Here is a 21,063-nt window from a genome sequence, read left to right as displayed (position 1 = left end):
TGACCCTATAGCTCCACTTAAACAAGCCAGTGATAAAGGCAATGATTTCCTCTGACTCAGCTGCCGTGCAAACTGTAAGATCCCCAATCTGGCTGACTCAGGGAAACACAGAGCCCCAGATCAAGAGAGAACGAGAAAAAAGGAAGGAAAAAATATCAAAAGTAAGTTCTCCTGTGGAGGGAAAACCTCGCTGAAAGAGGCAGAGGTGAAGAAGTTGGCGCGTGTGTGTCTGTTTTGTGTGTGCATTGTGGGGAGCTGGAGGTGGCGGGGTAACACAATCCAGGGATGATCCATCCAGCGATAGGGATAGGACAAGTTGCCACGGCAACCCTGGCTCCTGATCCCTCAGACCGGCTGGAGCTGGCACAGAATGAGAGCGAGCGAGCGAGCGAGGGAGAGACAGACTGAAGGAGAGGGAAGCGGGGGGGAGGCGAGATGGCTTTGGTGGGCTGCCAGAGGTTTTGACAACAGTACGGTAATGAACAGAAGGGATGGAGCCATGGCATAGGAAGCCAGAGTCTCCAGAGGGACAGCCTCTTAATAGTCAGGCCATCTGAAACCATCAACCTTTCATTAACTGACAAGCACGTGTTCACTTTCAAATCCCCAGCAGATACAGTGAGGAAGAGCAGGGAGCACGCTTCAAAACGTACGATATACAGACAAACACAGGCACAGCGGTGAACCAAAGGTCACGAGGCAGCAGAATCATCTACAAAACTGTTATTTTTCACAAGATCGTGCATTACATTTTCGCTTTTTCTATTAAACACTGAACACTTTCGATTCTTTGGAGCCTCTGAAACATCTTAAGTGTGGTCCTAAGTAGACTGTTGCATCACCGTAAGGGAGTCTTAAACCAGAAAGTCTTGGAACCACCACCGGCGTAGGTGTTTCTAATCCATAGTTTTTAAGATTTGTATGCGATGGTAACGCAAATCGATGCCTCGCCCTGAGAATAAATGTGAGTATTTCAGGAAAAGATCAAACACTGCATAGCTACAGGAGTTTATCCTGCTCACTCTATTTATGAATATGCACTGTAACCAGAAGAGCTAGAGGGCGAGATGCAGACCAGCTACTGTACTCCCTGCAGATCATCAGGGAAATACAAGGGATTACCAGGATAGTATGTAATTCAGTAGGTAAACAAAACCTAAAAATACCTCAGAGCTCTGCCTGTGTGCTCTGTCAACACCAATCGCAGTGCAGCATAACGTGTGCTGGTGATATGATCTCCACGTTAATCTCTCTGAATCAATTAGCAATTGTTGATCTTACAGCTGTCTTGAATGCTGTGACATTAAGACCTCATTTTCAGATGAAAACTGTTTCCAAGGTGAGTTAATTGGAAAAACACATTGTTCAACAAAGAGTGGAAGCGGGGGTCTGAGCGTTGCGTGCGTTGCTTCACGTTTACGGCTGTATTCTTTTTGTAGAAACGAGTTCATATCTGAAATTTAATGTTGCCCAGAGTCGTTCTGCTGCCAAGCGAGTGATATTTTTACCAGACTTTGTTCCAATATCATTCCTTAGATGCAAACGCCAACTCACTATTGTTGCAGGACGATGATTCATGTGACTTGTTTGTAATTCTGTAGCTGGGGAGCATCCAGCTGCTCTCATAAATAGATGCAATTGTCACCATCTGTAATGGCAATCACCGCTCCGTGTAATTACACACATAGGTGTATGACAAGTGCAAATCTCGGGTGTTAACACGTGTTTACAAGACAAGCTGTGCGTGACGAGGAGACAGAGTGAGGAGCTCTGTAACACTGGAGCTCGGCACCACAGCAGCAATTTCATAAATGACAAAGATTTTCATTGAGGTCTCTCGGCAGGAGTCATTATAGGGCAAAGTAATGCTAAATGCAGAAACAGGACTGAGTGCTATGCTCATGGGTTTGGTGGGAGGAACTGGCACAAGAAGCTGATCTGAGACCTGGCTTGGGATTTGTGCTAATGACAGTCTGAAAAGCAACTCTCTGCTTTATAAACCCCTGCAAATTTGGATTTATCCAGCAAGGAATGCTGCATGTTTTTCAGCAAGCTTTCACACACATGCAGAGACAAAGATGCACATGCAGGAGCTAAAAAGTCAGCAACTAGTTAAGATTCTTGCTCAGCAGTAATTCATGATGGTGATGGATGAGAAAAAAGGCTTGTATTTGATAGAAATCAAAAGAAAATCAGCCTGATATAAGATGTGTCAGCCTAACTTTACCCTGACTCTCAAATCTCAAACAGCAGCACTCAGAGTCTACAGCTAAGCTAACGTCTCTGTGAGGAGTTGCTTTCAGCTACACGCTAAAATCTGCATGCTAACATGCTGACAGTAACAATGCTAACATGCTGATGTTAAGCAGGTAATGTTCATTTCGCATTTTAGCATGTTAGGATTTGCTTTATATCACTTCTCCAGGTATGTGGTCATAAACCATGGCATTGGAGAAGGTCAGTGATGCACGGTGCTAGATGAAAAGGAGACATTAATGTTTGCACCAGACTTCGTGGTAATCCATCCATCAGTCTCAGTCACAATAAAGACACAATAAGACTGGGACCAGGTAGTCCTCCGGCACAGGAGTACCATTTGGCTCGTGTGCTGTGTGCACTGTACTTGGTTGAGACTTCGAGGCGAGACGGGCCAAACAGCCAGTTTGTGCCCTGGGGCCTTCAGGCTAATCTGGTCGTGGCCATAATGTCATGAAGAAGCAGGAACAGGCCAAAATGACCCTACTTTACCAAAATGGCCTCCCTCTAGCGGGATAAAACTCAAATCTGCTCTCACAAGGACAGCAACACAAGTGCACACACACACGACCCTGAGTCAGAGTCACTCCACTTTGGCACCTCGAGTGGACTAGCAAAGAGACGGGGACATGTGCAGGGTGATACATCTCTGGGATGACACCTCTGTTTGGTGATGAGCTGTGCAGTCACAGGCATTTAGCTGTGATGGCGACACTGACAGAAGACAAAGCCACGGGTTTACAGAGAGCCGCTGGCGGTATCTCGGAGTGACACGTGGGTTATCGTTGACACGCCAACACTGCATCCCTGCCACGTATTTCCCACGAACCGCTGAACTGCCTGGCTTTCAAAAGATAGCGAGACAGCAGATGAGGAAGGGTGAGACATTTATCTATGGAAGGGGCCTGCTGTGGAAAAAGTGTGGGACAAAGTTGGACGGGTGGCTGCAGCAAAAACAAAAAGGCCAGCCAGCAGCAGCAGTTCTTGTCAGTCTTCGTCATCTACCTTTCTCTCAGGCCCGCTTCATTTTCAGAGACTTTTCTGCTCTGCCTCACTCTGTAATCGTTCAGCTGTGATCTTTCGATGGTCAGCCTTCTCCTATTGTCTTTTCCTGGCTCAGAGCCAGAGCGGAGATCAAGGGCTAACAAAACAAGAACAGGCAGAAATAAACCGAGAAAGAATAGAGAGACCGTGGGGGTCATTCCTGGGTGTGGGCAGCCATTTGCCCTGGAGTGATCCGTGGATTAGAGGCCAAGGCCCGGCCGCCCGATCTAAATTGCTCCACATGCTGAACCGATTAAGCTAAAAAATGAATGGACCAACCGAGCTGATAGACTCAGGCTTATGGGGGGATATTATCCTTTCAAAAACACTCCCAGCGGCAGCAGCAAGGAGGCTAAAGGCCGATACCAGTTGGGAGATTAACATAGAGGGCAATTTACTTTGTCGGGGAGGAACGCTCTGAGTGGCACGGGGAAACCCTCACTGATGCTACTTTGGGAGCGTCATAATTATCACCATCAAGATAAATTGTCACTGTCAAGCTTGATGCCGCTGTCATCATCATCAACGCTTACATCGTCATCATCACCGTAGTTTCACGGCCACTGCAGCACCATCGTCTTCATCTTTTTTAGCTAGGCTAGCAGACTGGCTCTCGGGACGGCAACATGTGCTGGTCTGTCGGCCGGTCTGTGCATAACTTTGGTCCAGACTGACATATCTGATACTAATACTGATCCCCTTTTTGTGGTTCCTGGTTGAAATGTCCCACCAGCCACTGGACGGATTGCCATTACATTTGGTGCAGACGTTCATGACGACCTGAACCATCAGGTCAAAATCAATGCTTTGATTTATGGCCATGCTAACACACAAAAAAACATGGTGGTCTGCGCTGCCTTTGCATGAGTAATAAGTGTACACTAATAATTAGAAGAAGAGTTAGAAGAAGAACTCACTCCTGTTGGTGAAACCTGCTGAACTGCCTCTCTGAAGGTCCTCCTGCTGTTCAGTGATAGGCTGTGCTCCAGATACATATAAATACTCATACACTCACATGCACACTTACTAGTCATTCCTCCATGTAGTCGTGAATGAGCTGATGTTGAGTGGATTAGGCCGCGCGGGGTTTATTTAATGACTGCTGCACAGGCTGCAGTACACTGAGCCTCTCTCATGGGCTGAGGTCAGAGAAAATGTCTCGTAGTAATACAGATCTTTTACAACCACCGGGGGAAATCACTGCTGGTTTGTTGGCAGCCCGTGTAATTAACCACGTTAGCTTTCTTACACTCACAGAATATGGAGAATAAACCGCTCGCAGGTCCTAACCTTTAAATCCTGTGTCACATGAAGTGGACGGAGGCTATTTGACAGCAGGCGGCATCCCTAAATTCTCCATGACATAGCCAATTTTAAATGATCTAGTGCTGACAGTGGAGGGGGAAATGATGCGATATTCTATTGATTGAAGAGGAAAGTTCTCATTTGGCTGAACATCTCAGGAGCAGGTGGGAATTCAGTGTCTGCTCGTGCTCCAGGACAGTTCAGTAGGATGGATGTTTGCTGTCAAAGGGGCGTGAACCCAGGTTGAAGGACAGTCTCCCTGCTCACCTCTCACACCGTCTGCAGCGCTGCATCACGCGACCACATGCAATGCCAAGTCTGGACCTCTTTGCACCGAGAGTGACAGCCTGTCAGGAACTTGCAGTGTTTGTTATTAGTCTTTCTAATTAGCGGGGCCCAGGGCAAGGTTACGCTCTACAGTAATAACCATTTTTTCTTTCTCCAATACATCATAATGATCGTGATGATCCCATAGGGCAAAGTTGTAATCATTCACCTGCTGACTCAGCTCCAATTATAAAGTAGCAGTTTCAGCTCTATCCTTTCTCAGTTTAGGCCTGTCCTCCCAAAACCCACCAAATAGCATCCATCCTTGCTAAAGCCTTTGCCTCAGACAGACTTTGTGATTGTTGCCCCTTGAGGCCGGGTCAAAAAGAAGCTTTGAAAGCTGAAATTCAGCAGCAGATTCTGTTCATTTCAACACATCGCTCTGATCGTAGGCCTACATCGAATCTACGAGTGATAGTAGGGGCGAAGTAAATGCGCTAAAATGTTCAACGTACGGTTCAGCGTGGCTAAATTTGCACCGTTGACCAATAGCAAACTGTCTTGTCTAATCTTTGAGGAACAGAAGAGCCGGAGAGTCCAAAATGGAGAAAGCTGTTGTAGCATATTAGTCGTGTTGCACCATCCGCTGATTCTCCCTAAGAGAAATAATCCATGAGACACACGCAAATCTGAAAAGACTTGTTCTGAAAGCCTAAGAGTCAGAAGAAGGTCCGAAAAGACCAGTATCCCTCTGATTTGCTCATGATCGTTGCTTGGTTAGAGTTGGATGGTCAGGGTCTGAATATGGGTGGGGAAGCAGAGTAATGGGCATCAGAACAGTGGCATGGCACCAACATATTATCTCATTAGCAAACAAGCTCACTGACAGTTAGCGAACTCATTAACTTGGAAAGTTTTTGTCCCCCTTCAGTAACTCTGTCATGAATGAAATTATGAATTCCTGAGAGCAAAATGCCAGCGGGAGTAAATGATCACGACTACCGGCAGCATGCTTCAAGCTCGACAGTGTGTCATCTGTTGGCTCGCCAGCCACACTGTCGAGCAGCAGCAACATGATCAGTCCCACATCAGCGAGCCTCCACAGCATGTTTGTGTGACTCACATTCTGTGTCTGTAAGTGGAGTTTCATTATTGCAGCTGCAGAACTCAGTCACCGGGTAGATTAATTTGGCCATAAAATTGTTGGACAAAGTGACTCTCCTGACAGTATTTCCCAAGAGGCAAAGGGTCTTAACATTTCACTCCGATCGAAATGATCACTTGGTTGCACTTAATGGAATCCAGCTGAACTCATCACCACTGAAAATATCTCTTCTGAAATGTCCTCAGACCCTCCAGCTTTCCTTCACAGTTCCCTCATGTTTCACCACGAAGACCCACAACGCTGTTGCATTGTTAAATTTCCACTTAATTATTCATTGCACCTTTAACAGCATCCTCGGGGTAAAACTTAATTTCCTTCTCTTAAACCTGATCAGTAGGATGCAACCTCATAAAGAGCATAAACAGAGAGGCGATGCTGCAGATAAACGGGGAGTAAATACAGTTTTATCTATTTATAGCTATCAGTTCCCATAAACCACAGAGCTTCCGCACCAGTAGCATCTGGTAAGAGATAGTCAAGGAATACATGGAAACAAGACGTGAGCACGTTATTATATTACTGTCACTTCTCAGAAAATATCTCCTGATAACCCAGAATGAACCTCTTATGAGTCTCCCGGTAAGCTCACGGTTGTTGTCTGGGCTTTTTGGTGCAGCACAGTCTGAGTTGCGACGGCTCTGTGAAACATTTCTTGTGCTTAACTCAACCTAAATGAGCCATCTCACCTCCAGAAAATCCCCATGGTGCACTGCGGTTTTCAGAGCCAGACCTTTTCATGTTGCTTGTCTCTTTCTAGCAGAAAACCTGCTCCTGGATTTTGGGATATAGTTTAGTTTCAGAGGGCTCGCTGAACAGACTGTCATCAGTACGATAAATCTAATGTTATTTCATTATATATTTGTTGAAATTATAATTATTAACAGTGTGATTTCAATAGCAGTTTATTATCATTAAGGTAAATCGAGGGTGACGCTGCTAATGATGGCAATAATGATTCAACAAAGGCAAATTTAAGCACCATAGCATTCGACATTGACCCCTTCACTCATCTTCCTCACCCAGTTAACAACAGGGGATGGTGCCGCTGCAACATAAAGGATATGAACAGACTGAAGTGTGTAAGAAACTTGTTTTTATATGGCAAGACGAGGATCCATCGCCCTAAACGACTGTGAGAAAGTCTGATCTACTTCTACACAGACTGCACTGTTTATTTGACCAATAGCTATTTTTTTATTTATTCATCCTTAGAAAATGCTTAAAATGTTTTATTTATAGGGTGTCGGGTGTTTAAAGGAGATAAAATTTCTTTTATTTCACTTTAAACAGTTTTATTACAGGCTCATACTTTAAGGAAGACAAACAGCGTGCAGCCATGGCGGCCGAGTGAGGCGGCACTTAGGCACAGTGGCGCTTTGAGCTAAATGCTAATGAAGGCATGCATCACAGTGAAAATGCTAACGCACTGATGTTAAGCAGATTTAATGTGAACCATCTTCATCTTCATTTGGTGTGTTAGCATGCCGGCTGATGGGGAAGTGTTAGCTGTTGAGATATTTCATTCTGGGCCGAGAGGATGGACTGACCGGCATCGTGTGCTGCTAGCATGGCTGAAGATTGGGTCAGTTTTTAGTTGATCGTGCCCAAAGGACCTCAGAAATGTAAAGAAAAAAGCTGCTCTACAATCAAAGGGTTAAGCCTGAGGTGCTGCCCTCTGTGCTGCAGCGGCCCCGCAGGTTGCAGCTCTTCAGTGCTTCACTCTGGCTTTTGGCCTCAAGACCATCATGTGTCTTACTGGTACTGGATTCCCACACTGGTCTTTGAATTGGCTCTCTCCTAACCTGGTGGATGCATTTTGAAATCGATGAGGTCCTTACAACATGTGTGTAACCGCACACTCTGCCCCTCTGCGGTACCCCAAACAGGAGTTCCTGCATTTCTTCTGCACTAAACTACAATAACAAAGAAGCTGCTCTTAGTGTGTGTGTGTGTGCCGGAGCTACTTAAGGATTATGCTCTCCTGTCTGAAAATGGTGTTCCTCACCACTAGTGAGCGTATTATGAGCTAAAATACAATTAATTAATGTTGTCACTTCCTTTAACGCGAATATGACTCAAGGGCGGGCTTAGCCTTTGCTGCGTCGCCGTGGTGGGTCGCGCTCGCCGTGTGTGTGAGACACAAAAAGGGGAAAGTGAGAGGGAGAAATGAAGATTAGTGCGACAGATTAACTTGTTTTTATGAATTCAAATGTCATTACAGTGTTCAGTGTGATGAGAAATTGGATGTGGGGCAACAAAACGCAGATCAGCACGTCCAGAGAAAGCTGCCGGCGCAGGACGAGGAGGACAGCGTTAAACAAAGGCTGCCTTCACGTGGAACCTGCTGTCGTTGAAACAAAAGGTTGTAAAAGCAGCATATGCCACCTTCTCTCCAGCCCCCCCGTGTCCGTGTGTGTACCGAATCGCTTGTTCAAAGGACCAGATGGAGGGAGAGCTGGTGCAAGACCAGGACAGATGTTTCACTCGACTCTGGGTGTGTTTGTTTGCCTGCGCGTGTGAGGGTGAGGCGCTCAAAGCGACTCAGGGAAGGGAGATGAATTGGATCTGAAAGGAAAGTAGAACGAGAGGAGTAAACCGAGAGGAAGGGAAGGAGTGTTAAAACGATTCAACCTCCGGTCCAGATTACCTGACGTGCTGCGGTACCATTTAGAGGCGAATTTACTGAAGTATTTTAATTTTTTTAGGGACATATTGTGCTTTTTATTCCGCATTTATCAGACAACTGCAGGTACTTTGAATATTAAGACCAGCTCCTAGCATCCTGCTTTGCATCACAAGTAATAATCAGATAACATATCGGGACAATCAGTGCTTTTACTTCCTGTACTTTCATTCTATCCAGGTGAAGAATGCACACATTCTTCTGATTTGAGGAGATTTGTGCAGCTGAGTATTAGTTGAGGACTATCTGAAATATGCTGTCATGTTTGCTGTCATGCAGCATATTCTGCTTTCCCGACACCCAGCAGAAGCAGAGGTGTCCTCCCTGCCCACTTTGTCCCGTGTCCTGCTCATGCGTCCCCCCTCAAAATGTCTTCTCGTGAGCTCATGGGGACAGTGAGCAGCCTCGGCAGCACCATGGCCAGCGCCTGCCGCAGCGGCCTCCTCCGCCCCCGAGGCAGCGCCGGTGGAGCCCTGTCTCATTTTATGCAAACTGTGTGTGGAAAGCAAGGCGGAAACTCGAGGCTACGGAGGATATTTAAAACACGGCCGCCCAACCAAATCGCGGCTGAAGGGCTCTCACCTAATGAGCCGGCCGGCACACCTGCGTTTGCTGCCCTGCCGGCGCTGCTGGTCACATGACTCCGCGAGAAGTCACAGGTGCCGACAAAAGTAATCACTCATTAGCGTCAAAAGTAATGTTTTATTAGTTTTATCTTTGTTAAATTATGCAGCTCTGCGTCATAACATGAACATACGTCTTCAGCTTTAGCAGGTAAAGTTGAGCCAGCTAGCGCTCGCTAAGCTAACTTAATTGCACCGGCTGTAAGACCGGAAATGAGCGGAGGAGAGAGGTAATGTTGTCATAATTTGATTTAATACGTCTGAAAAAGAAGCCAGAAGGGGACTGCAAATTGTTTACATTGCTAACTGTGAGCCAGCTCGTGAAACAATACAAGAGTAGTAGGGTACCGTCGTGGTAACGCGTTACAGTAATCCGTTACCGGCCAGCCCAGCCTCCACTATCTCTCCGTCTGCCGCTTTGTCTACGCATCCATGTGGGTTTTTCCCTTCGCGGTGTCGGTGGTGCGCCTCTCCGCTCCGCCAGCCTCGCAGCCATTGGCCTCGGAGACCATCCGTCTTCGCTTCACAACAATAGACCCCCGCGCGCACACACGCACGTCCGCTCACGCGCCGGCACACGCGCGCACAGCGCTTTCGAGGAGCGGCGGTGAAATGTTGGTTAAACTGCGGTTTACCGACTCCTTTCTTTCCAGTTTCACGTCGGCGAGGAGCGCAGGGACGCCTCTGCGATGCGCTCAACCGGGGACGCGTCGGAGTTGAAATAAGGGAAACACGGGGGGTCGGGAAAAAAAAAAAAAAAAGAAACCAGAGGGGGGAGATTTTCCTACGAGGATGACTGACTGGTGACAAAGGAAACGGGGAGCCCCTCTGGCTTCGGTTGTCACCCGCTAGAACTTGACGGAAGGCGTTTTGGGGGACCGGCTTGCTCTTACTCGGACAGCCAAAGATTTTTTATCGGGGAACCATGCCTGTCCGGAGGGGTCATGTTGCGCCACAAAACACCTTTTTGGGAGTAATTATTCGGAAATTCGAAGGACAAAGTGAGTACCTCTCCCCGTGTCCAGCGCTGTGTGCCTCTGTGTTGTGAAGCCTGTCTTTTGTGTCTGTCCTGCTGCATCCTCACAACAATTATTAATCCTCAGAAAATCGCCTAATAGGCCGTCTTTTAGAAGAGGGCTTGTGATGCAGATGCACTGTACAAATTCTATTTTTCCTCTGATTTTGATACGTGGGTCCATGAAAAGTCATTAGAAGTTAATTATCCTGCAGCCTTATCAAGCCCCCGGTTTGTTTTATGGGTCTGTGGTGCTGCACGCTCCTGCTCCAGTGGAGATTGTAGTTTGAAAAGCTGCATGTGGGGAAAAAGAGGGATTAAGGGATTTCATTACTTTCAGATCATATCCCCAAAATGCCTTCATTGCCCTCATTAAACCCTGCAGTCATGTTTAGTTTCTGTGGATTATTTGCTGTGCTGATGTCGCTGGACACCATGCTGGAGGCCTATTGAGTAAAGCATCCGTTGTGCTGTAAATGAGTTCAATAAAATGGCTATTTCAGTCAATGAAAACGCAATAACAGGTATAAAGCAATCCAGCCTGCTTATGGAGTTTGATTTTTAAATCCCTGGAACAGTTGAGCACCTATATTAAAGAACGTAATGGAGGATAATTCCATTTAAACCCATTACACCCACCTGCATGTATTTATATTTGTGTGACATCTTCTCATTTTTTCATATTCCTCTTTATGTATTTACTGCTTTAATGTATGCATTGATAATATCCACATGTAGAATAATTTGATATTCTACCAATGAGCAGATTAACCCCTCATCTCTCCTTTTAACCCTCCACAGATAAGAAATTCATCATAGCCAACGCCCGGGTGCAGAACTGCGCTATTATCTACTGTAATGACGGCTTCTGCGAGATGACGGGCTTCTCCAGGCCGGACGTCATGCAGAAGCCGTGCACCTGCGACTTCCTGCACGGCCAGTTCACCAACCGGCACGCGGTGGCCCAGGTGGCCCAGGCGCTGCTGGGCTCAGAGGAGCGCAAAGTGGAGATCACCTACCACCGCAAGGATGGTGAGTGCTGCGGGCCGTCCGCGTGGGCTCAGGTGGCGCGTACAGCACGTGACATGGCGCTGTTGCAGTCGTCCCACCTTCAGAATCTCTCTCACTTCACCTCCAAAAGTCTTTCCACCGTTAGACTCTGAAAACACTCAGTGTTACACTCAGCCTTACCTTTGTGCTGCGCACCTGCAGTGTTGATGCAAGCTACGCACATGAATGTGGGATAAAGGTGACTTTTACACTCCAGGTACAGCGCGGGTAATTTTTAGTTCTGAGTCGGCTCTATCTGGAGCATTTTGCAGCAGCGAATCACTGAGTGCACCCATTTCGAACCCTGGGGGGGGGGGGGGGGGGGAGCTGCGAAGGTTTCCTTTGCTGTGAAGTCCAGTTTTGAAATGATGTAGGCGCTGCGTGGCTGGGAAAGATGTTCATTAGCCTGCACTCGATGGGGCACCCTGGGAAGGATGTAGCTCACTTCCCTAAAGACTGATGTGAACATACTGAGGCGTGTGGTTTCTCTGCTTCTGTTCTAATCACCTCCGGAAAAAAATAGCTTCGCTGCTGTACAGTGCCGCGTACACAGATGTCACACTCAGCTAACTTTAGCCTTTAAAGATCCTGTTAGTCCTCACGGGCCTGACGATGGCCTGTGACTGACTGTGTCTGTATAGCTTTTCCATAGCTGAGATAATCTGCTGGCATGCATATGCTGCTTATGAGTACTGCATGGAGATCATGACTTGGCATGACAGCTGGTATTGTTTTGATGAGTTACAAGGCGAGCTCCAGAGCGAGAGTCTAAAGCAGTCGCCTCATCTGTGCTGGTTCAGGGAGAGTTCAGGCGGTGACCTCTAACAATGACATATGTATTCAGATGATTAAGCCTCCTTGCATAACGCTTAGGGACTGGTGAGGTTTCACGATGGCACAAATGAGGATTAATAGTTTTATAAGACCTACCGTGTGCGGGGATCGCCTGTGCGTGTTTGTCATATGTATGGTTTCATTGTGTCTCCTCCTCAGCGCTTGCTAATACTGCTGTGTGTGAGTTATTTTTAATGAAATGAAAATCAATCGAGCACACTCAAGCTGAGCCCGTGAGGCAGCTTTTTCATGAGGCTGAATGTACTCCATTATTGCTGCAGAAGCTAAACAAGAAGGAAAACCTTTTTGTATCAATGAATCATATGAATCGCGCCTTGAGAGCAGATTGAAGAAGTGCTAGCAAACAACATAATTTTACAAAATATTAAACAGTATTTGCTGAATATACCAGTGTTGCAGAAATCCCATAAACCCCCTTCAGGCCTGCTTCCACCAGCGAACCTTGACCACTCTGACAAATGTCCCATGACTGAAGTAAACTGGGCACCAAAGAGTGGCACAAGTGAAATGTCTGCTTCAAATGTGTCTCTGCTCACGTGGATTTTCCCATAGATAATGAAACCAGATGCTGCCAGCCCCGTTTGTTTTTACTTCTGATGTGTGATCGGAGCTCAGTCTTGAAAGACAGCACTTTGTGTGCGTGCGTTTGTGTTATTCATACCCGGGCAGGTATGAGAAAACCCAGAGGGAGAGAGGTGCCGCAGATTAGGCGGAGGACAGTTTACAGAACAGCTACAAATGATAGCACCCGTGGAGACGTAGATGTGTGGGGTCAAAGGTTGAAAGATAAAGTTGCAGAAAAATGCTTGAGGGAGTAGGCAGAGAGATGTCAGCTCATTTTTTGGAGTGGGCTTTAACCTGTGCCTCGTGGGACTGTCAATCTGCAACCCACAGCCTTGTTTATATTGTTTCTGCTGAACTTTGACTCGCCTGAAAAAGCATCATTAGACGCTCAGTCAGTAGCAGGAACCTTCACTGAAGGTTCTCCACATGTTCTGTTCTGTGGAGGTATGTTTAAAGGAGCCATTAGTGAGCAGTGCTGTGTCACCACAAGATAATGCTGTGAACAGACCCTCTGGGAATATTTGTTTGGACTAATTAACTAAACAACAATGTTCTTTGAAAGCTATAAAACATGCTGCCAACCTGAGGGGAGCCAAGGCGAGCACCACATCTGCAGTGCGTTACGGGGGCTTTCATAGCGAATTATGATGCATTCAGAATTTTCATGACTACAGTTGATTGTTAAAGTGTTGATATAGCGCATCAGAAAGCGTTATGTGTGTTTGAGTGTGATCATACGGCCTTTGTAAATGCATTATAATTCCCTCTCAATGCCCCCATAATGCACTATGGATGTGGTACCGCATAATTTTCTGCCAAACTTTTTGAATGGAGGACATTCGCACATACTGGGGTAGTTTTATACGGCGCTATCAGGGAGGTAAAAAGGATTTTAAGTACTTTAAACTCAGCCGTAACCGGTCTGACGCCTCTCTAGGCTGGTGTATTGTCAGCCAGACCAAGCTGGGGGTTCAGTCTGCATCGATCCACTGAGCAAACAGCTTTAATGAGGACACAAATACCTTCATGTTGCATTGATCTTCAAGACCGGTGCATTGGAAAGGGGAAATCAATGACGGCCCAACGCCTTCCCTCCACTGGCTGGCCCACAGGAGACTTAAGTAAAAAGAGCTGGGGGGCCTCTGACTGTCGGACCCTGCAGCGGGGAAGAGGCCTCATTACCGTCCTGTATGCTATGCCTCTAATTACCTCAGTGTTTTCCTCTCACCTGACTCAGAGCTTCTCCAGGGAAGGTCATACACCTGTTTCAACCAGGCAGACTGCTCGTATAATCTCTTTTTTATAATGAGCAAGCATGGCTGTGCAGTTAATCAGACTGGAGATCATCCTTTGACACGATTTCATGTTTCCCTAGTTTGTAACCTTGTAATCCAGTGACAACGTGGCGCTCCTCGTTCGTTATTGTCTGTCAGACTCTCTAATGTGTGTAACTGTATATAGTCTTTGACTGCGCAGCTTTCCTGTGATCAAACTGTGGCGAGGCAGCTCCGGAGGGAACAGCGCACCGCGAACGAACGTCTTTGAACACATAAAAGTGGACAAAAAGAAGAAGAAAGGCGCACAGTAAGACCAAGGCAGTGGTGTAAACAGTGAATGAACGAGTGGATTCACCTGCTTCGGTCCCTTGTTTTATCCAGCGCACACACGCTCTCAGCCCCTATCTCTGCTCCGTCCGCATTGGAATTCCAGGAGAAATGTCATTGCAGCGAACTGATTGCGCTCCTCGCGGTGGACCACTGGGGTTTCTGCGAGGCAATCATCTTCTTTTTAATCCCGTGACCCGGGGTCTGCATAACCGCCTCGCCCGCTGTCCTTTACAGGCCGTGAAGGAGATTCTGCTCGTCAGCACAATCTCTGGCACATTCTTAATGCTTTGTGATTTGTGCCCTCGCGGAGCCGCTGGTCCTTTTGCCTTCGCGTATCTCGATGGCCTCTACAGAAGAGGTAGCTGTCATTGAAGTGGCGAAGGTTGTGTCCAGTGTGGAGCTGTTTTCTGCACTCAGGACAGACCAGCTAGTTCTTAAAGTGTTGTCCCGTCCTGCACTTACTCCCCTTTAACAGGACTGTGTTTGGATCATTAACTTTGTGCATATTCTCTGAATTCTCTGGGCTTTAAAGACAGAGTGAGCCATTAGTGCTGTTTTGCTTTGCTCTTTGCTGTCATCATCCCACATATTTATGCATTTCAGTCTTTGTTTCCATTCGAAACCAATGGGAAAAACAACCTGGTGGCCGTGTGACAGAACACGAGGATACTGCAGCAGTCATTATGCAAAATGTAGTGTTTGTGTAAGATACGCACACTGGTGGGTGTGTGTGTGTGTGTGTGTGTGTGTGTGTGTGTGTGTGTGTGTGTGTGTGTGTGTGTGTGTGTGTGTGTGTGTGTGTGGTACTGTGTGAGGTGTGTTTGAGACAGACGTTGACATGAATTTCACAGTTATATTCACATAAAAGCTAAACCTCTGCTCAGCCAGGAATTATTTACATTGGATATGTGCATCACTTTGCAGATATATAATCCTTAACATGATCATCTGACAACCCTGATTCCAAAAAAGTTGGGACTTTCATAGCCAATCATGATGCTGTCACCTGTTATTTATGCTTTATGCAGCGTCCCACCTGTTTTGGACTTGTATTAAACATAATATTCCACAGTGCTGCTTGCTGTTGTAGCCTTAACACAACACTGATTCCACCTGTTCATGGTCATTTTGTGCTTAACTCAGGGAACCTTGCTGGCGTTGTGTCTGAAGGCGATTTCTCTGAAACATTCATCCCTCCTTTCCCTCTCAGTTTCACTCAAGGAAAGGGATTCTTTACCGGACGAAACAGTTAAGTAACCTTCACATTGGGCCCCACAATGAGGCGAGCTCACTGCAGGTTAGAGCCAAGGATGCCATTAAAAATCAAAGCTCGCCCCGCGACTTGTCGTACCGTGTAGTTGTTCAAACTGCAGGTGAGAGCCAAAGGAAAAGACCTCGGATGTAATAATCTTCCTTTCAATTAGCCCTTGACAGAGTCGCTCCTTTGTGTGGCCTTGCACGAAAATGCTTGCCAAGATTTTGCATTTGGGTTCTTTTTCTGCTGGCAGGGTTTTGTAAGAGATATCCTCACGGCCTGTTCAAATGCTGCGCAGAGTAATTAGACAATACAGCAGTGAGACATTGGATTTGTAAGATGAGATGATTTGTACTCATCTAAAACAAATGCGAGCGATAAAGCAATAGCTAGAAGCACAACCTCTTTAGTTTTAAAGACAGTTAGCAGCTGCAGCTAACGCTACAGTCAGCGCTTCCTACTCTGCAGTTATTTTTCAATGAATGCATTCAGTTAGTTAGAGATGAGGCTTTTTTTAACCTGGTTTTATTGACAGCTTCAGAAATACTCTGTTGTTGCCGCTGCAGCACGTCTTTAATCAGCATCAGTTGCTCTACCTGCCTCCTCAGTCGGTGATTCAGAAAGAATAATGTCAGTGTTTTACTTTCCACGAAGAAGAGCCGACTCTCAGGGCGCCTGCTGTAGCAGGAAATCCATAAGCTCACTACATGGTAAAAGCTCTCACTTGCAAATAGCAAATGAGACTGAAAATGTCATGCTATAAATAGATTAAACTTGCTCGTGCTGCTTCAGTGATGCTCACTGAGATTAGAGGTTTATTTTTTTCCTCCGCCTTTTAAAATGAAAAATAAAAGCTGAAGGAAGATCTCACTCTGGGGACGGAGACGTTCTGCTTTAAAGTCACGCGTGTAGCGTTTGTTTAATGGAAACGTCAAAGCCCTCCGTGGATTTACCGTTCTTACTTATTAAACATGTACATCCTAAGCTGTTTTATGCATTATTAAACCCTGAATAAGGTCGCTAATGATTGTTTTAACTGGTTAATGTGAACATTATTTCCTCAACAGTTTTGCCCAAATTGCCTCTTATCCGTCAAGCTGGGACCTGCGAGTGTTTGGCATGTCTCGCTTGGAAGGCGACTCGGTGACTAATCGGTTAAAACTTGTTCCAGCTCTGCTCCTGAACCGGGACCGTTCGCTTTAACAGTGACACCGTTTAAAAAGCCCACTGATTTAGCTTTTCACTCGTGTGAATCTGTTCAGGTTGCACCTTGAACCGAGAATGAAAGCCCACAGATCTCTCTTTGGTTTGGAAGTGTGGCGCTCGGAGCATCGTGGAGCGGCTCACTTGCATGGTTCTTGCAGTTTTTGGGTCGTGTATCCACATGCTTGAATGAACTTCCTCGTCAAAACCTCGCATCCACGATCCAACCCAGCCGATTCAGGTGTGTTATGCTAGCGCGTACGTAGCCTCAAGCTGCTAGCCTCATTTAGGGATGAGGAGCAGCTACAGCTCACCTCCCTTTAGCTCCACGCCTCCAGACTCTTTCATTTTCACACTTGTCGTCTTCAGCCCCATCCGGCGCCGACTTAAGTAACCTCACATGAGGACATTTATCAGACTTCACACAGCTCCCTCTGGAGCCACAAAGGGCTTTAAATTACTTCTCACACATATGCTGCAGTGCTCCCCAGCACCTGGAAACACACTTTGATGTCTAAAATTGGCAGAGTTTCCATTTGAGTTACTTCGGATGACAGTTCAAAATTAGAGGAAACTCCACTGGAAACCGGCTGAATTATTCCCACAGTGGAATAAAACACTTCCTGTTTGATCTCTAGATGTTAAATATAAGACACAGCTGCAAACACATGGTGGTGTTTTTACATTTTAAACAGACTTTAAGGTGTCTTTGTGATGGACGCCGTTCTCTCGGTGCAGATGCTGCTGAGGCAAACCGCTGAACAGCTCTTCAGAATAACAAGAAACCAGTGATTGAGCGTCTGTAGCCCTGAGCCAGACGTGAGGACTGAAGATGATACCACTCGGGCTATTTGTGGCCTGAGTTTGATGGCGTGACTCTGGAATGGAAACCATTCTCTGTTAAACCAATTCTTGTACATCCGCCGCTGTGCAAACAAGATAAGCTGTTATTCTGTTTCGCCCGCAGTCTCGTCCACATGCCCGGGTTCGGCCGCATGCAGCGGACAGCTTGTGTCCGCGAAAGACACACGCATGAAGCGAGACGGAGCGAAATGAAGGGGAAGAGCAGATGCAGGGAGGGGGAGAAAGAAAGAGGGGCAACAGCAAGACAAAATGAGGCGCGTAAATGAGACAGAGGGAGCGCGGGCTGGTAGGACGGAGCGCTCATTTTAAACTGAGTGTGACGTTTTGTTTGACTGTGAGGGATGAAGTGAGCGAGCAGGCAGGAGAGTGTAAATGAAGGTGTCAGAGAGAGAAATCAGGTGAAGCCAAATATCAGACGGCGTCCTCCATTATGGGAACGCCCTCTTGAATCCAGTCCAGTTATGGATGGCTCCACTTGTGTCTCCAACACCTCGTGCCTCCTTTTCACGGCTTCGTGGATGTAAAGTTCCTCTCTTACCGTAGAAACTGCAGTGCCCAGTCAGTGTCTGGAGTTTTAAATGTAATGGATTTGTTTGAAGTACTCCATCAAAGTCATATTACAGTCGATTACTTTGGTGTAACCTTTCGAACAAAAGCTTTAAACTGGCATTTCTTTAGTGTGATTGTTGTTATGTTAACATCAACTTGTGGTTGTTTACTCGGTTTGACGTCGAGCATTTCCACGTAAACAAGCCCGTAAACAAACTTTGCGCAGCGCGGCGTCGTTGGAGCCTTTTTATGATTTCACGAGGCGCTGAACGGCAGTCTTCTCTCGACGTGGTCGGCTGGTCGCGATAGCCAAGAGCGATGGCCGTTGATTTGATTGGAAGAGGAGAGGCTGTGCAAATTTAATGAGCACAAATCGCCTCGTCGGAGAGACCCCTCCTCATCAGCCCTCCTGTGCAGTCAGGTGCTGACCTGCCAAAAGAGTAACTGTAACAGATTATATTTGTACTTTATTTACATAATGATCTTATTCGTACTGTGACCAATACAGACGAAACACATAAAGGATCCAGTAGATAAATGGTGTGTGACTTTGAATGCGGCTGTCCAGCTCCTCTCATCAGTCCTCATGAGGCTTCGAGAGCGCGGCGTAATGAGCGAGCCCCCCACTCTCAATCTAAAGTGACGTGGACAGATTCGTGGTGCAGCGGAGGCTTCGATTTCCTCTGCGTTCATGCCTCACAGTGGATCTCATTTAGACCCAGCCTCTTCGATGGCTTCTCCGAGAGCCTCCAGGATTACAGATGGGTCATTTAGGAGAAAATCAGATTTGTAGTTAGTCTCTTGGTTGTTGCCACTATAAACTGGAGCGCTTTAGAACAGTGAGTGGACGGATGTAACGTACTCGCGTGTTAAAAACAAGTCTCTTCATTCAAATGGCACATTTAGAAGATTTTTCCCATGAAAAAAAGCCTTAAAACGGCTCAGATGCAACTCTTCCTCGTCTTCATTTAGCATGCATGGAGCTGTGAATATGGAAATAGCTCCTGCCTCTGTCTCCACACGCCCTGTGCTGCTCACCTGCAGCTCCAGCTCACCTGCGTCTTTCCCTCCTGATGTTCGACTTTCATCAGCGCAGGTCTTTACTGCTCCTCACCACCACCGCATATGCATTTCTGAACTATCCAGCCGACTTTCCTCCTGTCAGCCGTTGAAAGAGCCTTGATATATCATTGCCACTCATCCTGGCATGTCTGCCTGTGGGGCTCAGAGCTGGAGAACAGAACTGGGATCCAGTCACGCAATCCCAAAAATGCCAGAGTCAGCTAACGCAGAGGGATTTGACTCGGTGGTGCTGATGCATGCAACAAAAATCTTGCAATTAATGGGTTGTATTTAGGGTTATCTTCTTGTCTAGATGCTGCCTCTGCCATGATTTTTAGAGAGTAGTGAATATGTCCTCAGACGGATGAATGATTTGCTGTTTTTCACCATTTTTTATTGAAATTCATGAAACCTGGCACTTTCTTTTTAACAATGTCGTTTGGATCAATATCCCATTCCTTCGGGGGCCATCCCCTTTCCATTGTTTTCCTCTTGGGTTATCCGTTACAGTCACAGATGTTGACATAATTTTTTCCCAGAGGGCCGTCCCATCATCCAGGTAGATTAACTACACGGCCGCATGAGCAGATCGTTATCAAGACGTTCGGAGTCAAATTCGCCTCCACCCTCCATCAGAAATCACATCAGATCAGAAGAAATCAGACACGTTTAGTGCAGCTGACAACGATCCTGGCATCTTAAAATGAAATTGGAGATTTTACATGGATGTGTAGCAGCTTTAAGTTTCCCCTGTGTTCATCTTTTTACAGAATTGTCTGCTTTCAGGTTTGTAGTTGAAGCCGTCATACAGATAAAAACGGGCGAAGAAGATTAAAAGAATTTACTGCGAGTTGTACAGACTGCTGTAGACGTGATATCAGCACTCAGCCATATAACTGTCTGATATGCAGTATTTTCTGATTGGCAGTATCAGCCACATATACCAGTTTAACCTCCGCTTGTGCTTGTAAAATCTATTTCACAGCCTCGGCTTGCAGGCGCCGTGCCAGAGAATAAATATAGGTCATTCTGATGTTGGATCTATGGATTAAGCCCACACACGCTGCCATTATGTGATGGTTTTACCACAAACAGACCGTAAACAGTCTGACAGCCCCCTCCCCCAGCCTCCCTGCTCAAACACCTCTCAGTGCGGCTCCCCCTCCCCCTTGTCTCGTCCCATTCTTGCCTGTATTGAGGGGCTAACACCCATCCTCCACAGCTGCACGGGAGATACCGGCGTCTCCCATAAATGACGAGCTGGATGTGAGCGAGAAGATTATTCCGCAGATTATATAGATTTTGCTTATGCCAAGAAATCCCAGAGTGTTAAAAGGGTTTAATGTCGAGTCAACCGCCCCCCCCCCAAGCACTGATATTTGTCAGCATGTGATTTCAGACCATGATCCCTGCTCTGCTCTCATTCACAGATATGAGCACATCTGTGAATGAGCAGCCACATGTGAATGAATCTTCCAGCGTGTCGTCCTTCACATCACGCGTTGGCCTGATTGTTTTCATTCATGTGGGTTAACATGTGGTCAATTTCCACATGTTTTTGTCTCATAATAGTGTGAATAAATGTGTTGTTTTCTCAGCGTTTTTCAGTGCTGGGCAGGTTAAATGTTGATGTCGCTCCGGTGTCTTCGTGCCCAGGTCCCCAGTGTTTGGCCCTTTGAATCACATGACTCCAACG

At 46.5% G+C, this 21,063-nt stretch overlaps 1 protein-coding gene across 7 annotated transcripts in view; it reads left to right on the top strand.

The window, feature by feature from the left end:
- The first annotated feature begins 9,771 nt into the window (after positions 1–9,771).
- The window catches only part of LOC143315746 (voltage-gated inwardly rectifying potassium channel KCNH7-like), a 52,535-nt gene continuing 41,243 nt past the window's right edge, over positions 9,772–21,063 (top strand). For all 7 annotated transcript variants that reach the window (XM_076723118.1, XM_076723114.1, XM_076723117.1 and 4 more), the window contains exons 1-2: positions 9,772–10,344; positions 11,160–11,390. In XM_076723118.1, the coding sequence (XP_076579233.1) occupies positions 10,269–10,344; positions 11,160–11,390 (307 nt within the window). In that variant the 5' untranslated portion in view covers positions 9,772–10,268. The remainder of the gene's footprint in view (positions 10,345–11,159; positions 11,391–21,063) is intronic.

The sequence above is a fragment of the Chaetodon auriga genome, chromosome 23 (genome assembly GCF_051107435.1).
Source record: "Chaetodon auriga isolate fChaAug3 chromosome 23, fChaAug3.hap1, whole genome shotgun sequence".
NCBI lineage: Eukaryota > Metazoa > Chordata > Actinopteri > Chaetodontiformes > Chaetodontidae > Chaetodon > Chaetodon auriga.
Note: the sequence above shows the minus strand (reverse complement) of the source record. Positions and strands in the feature narration are given on the sequence as shown.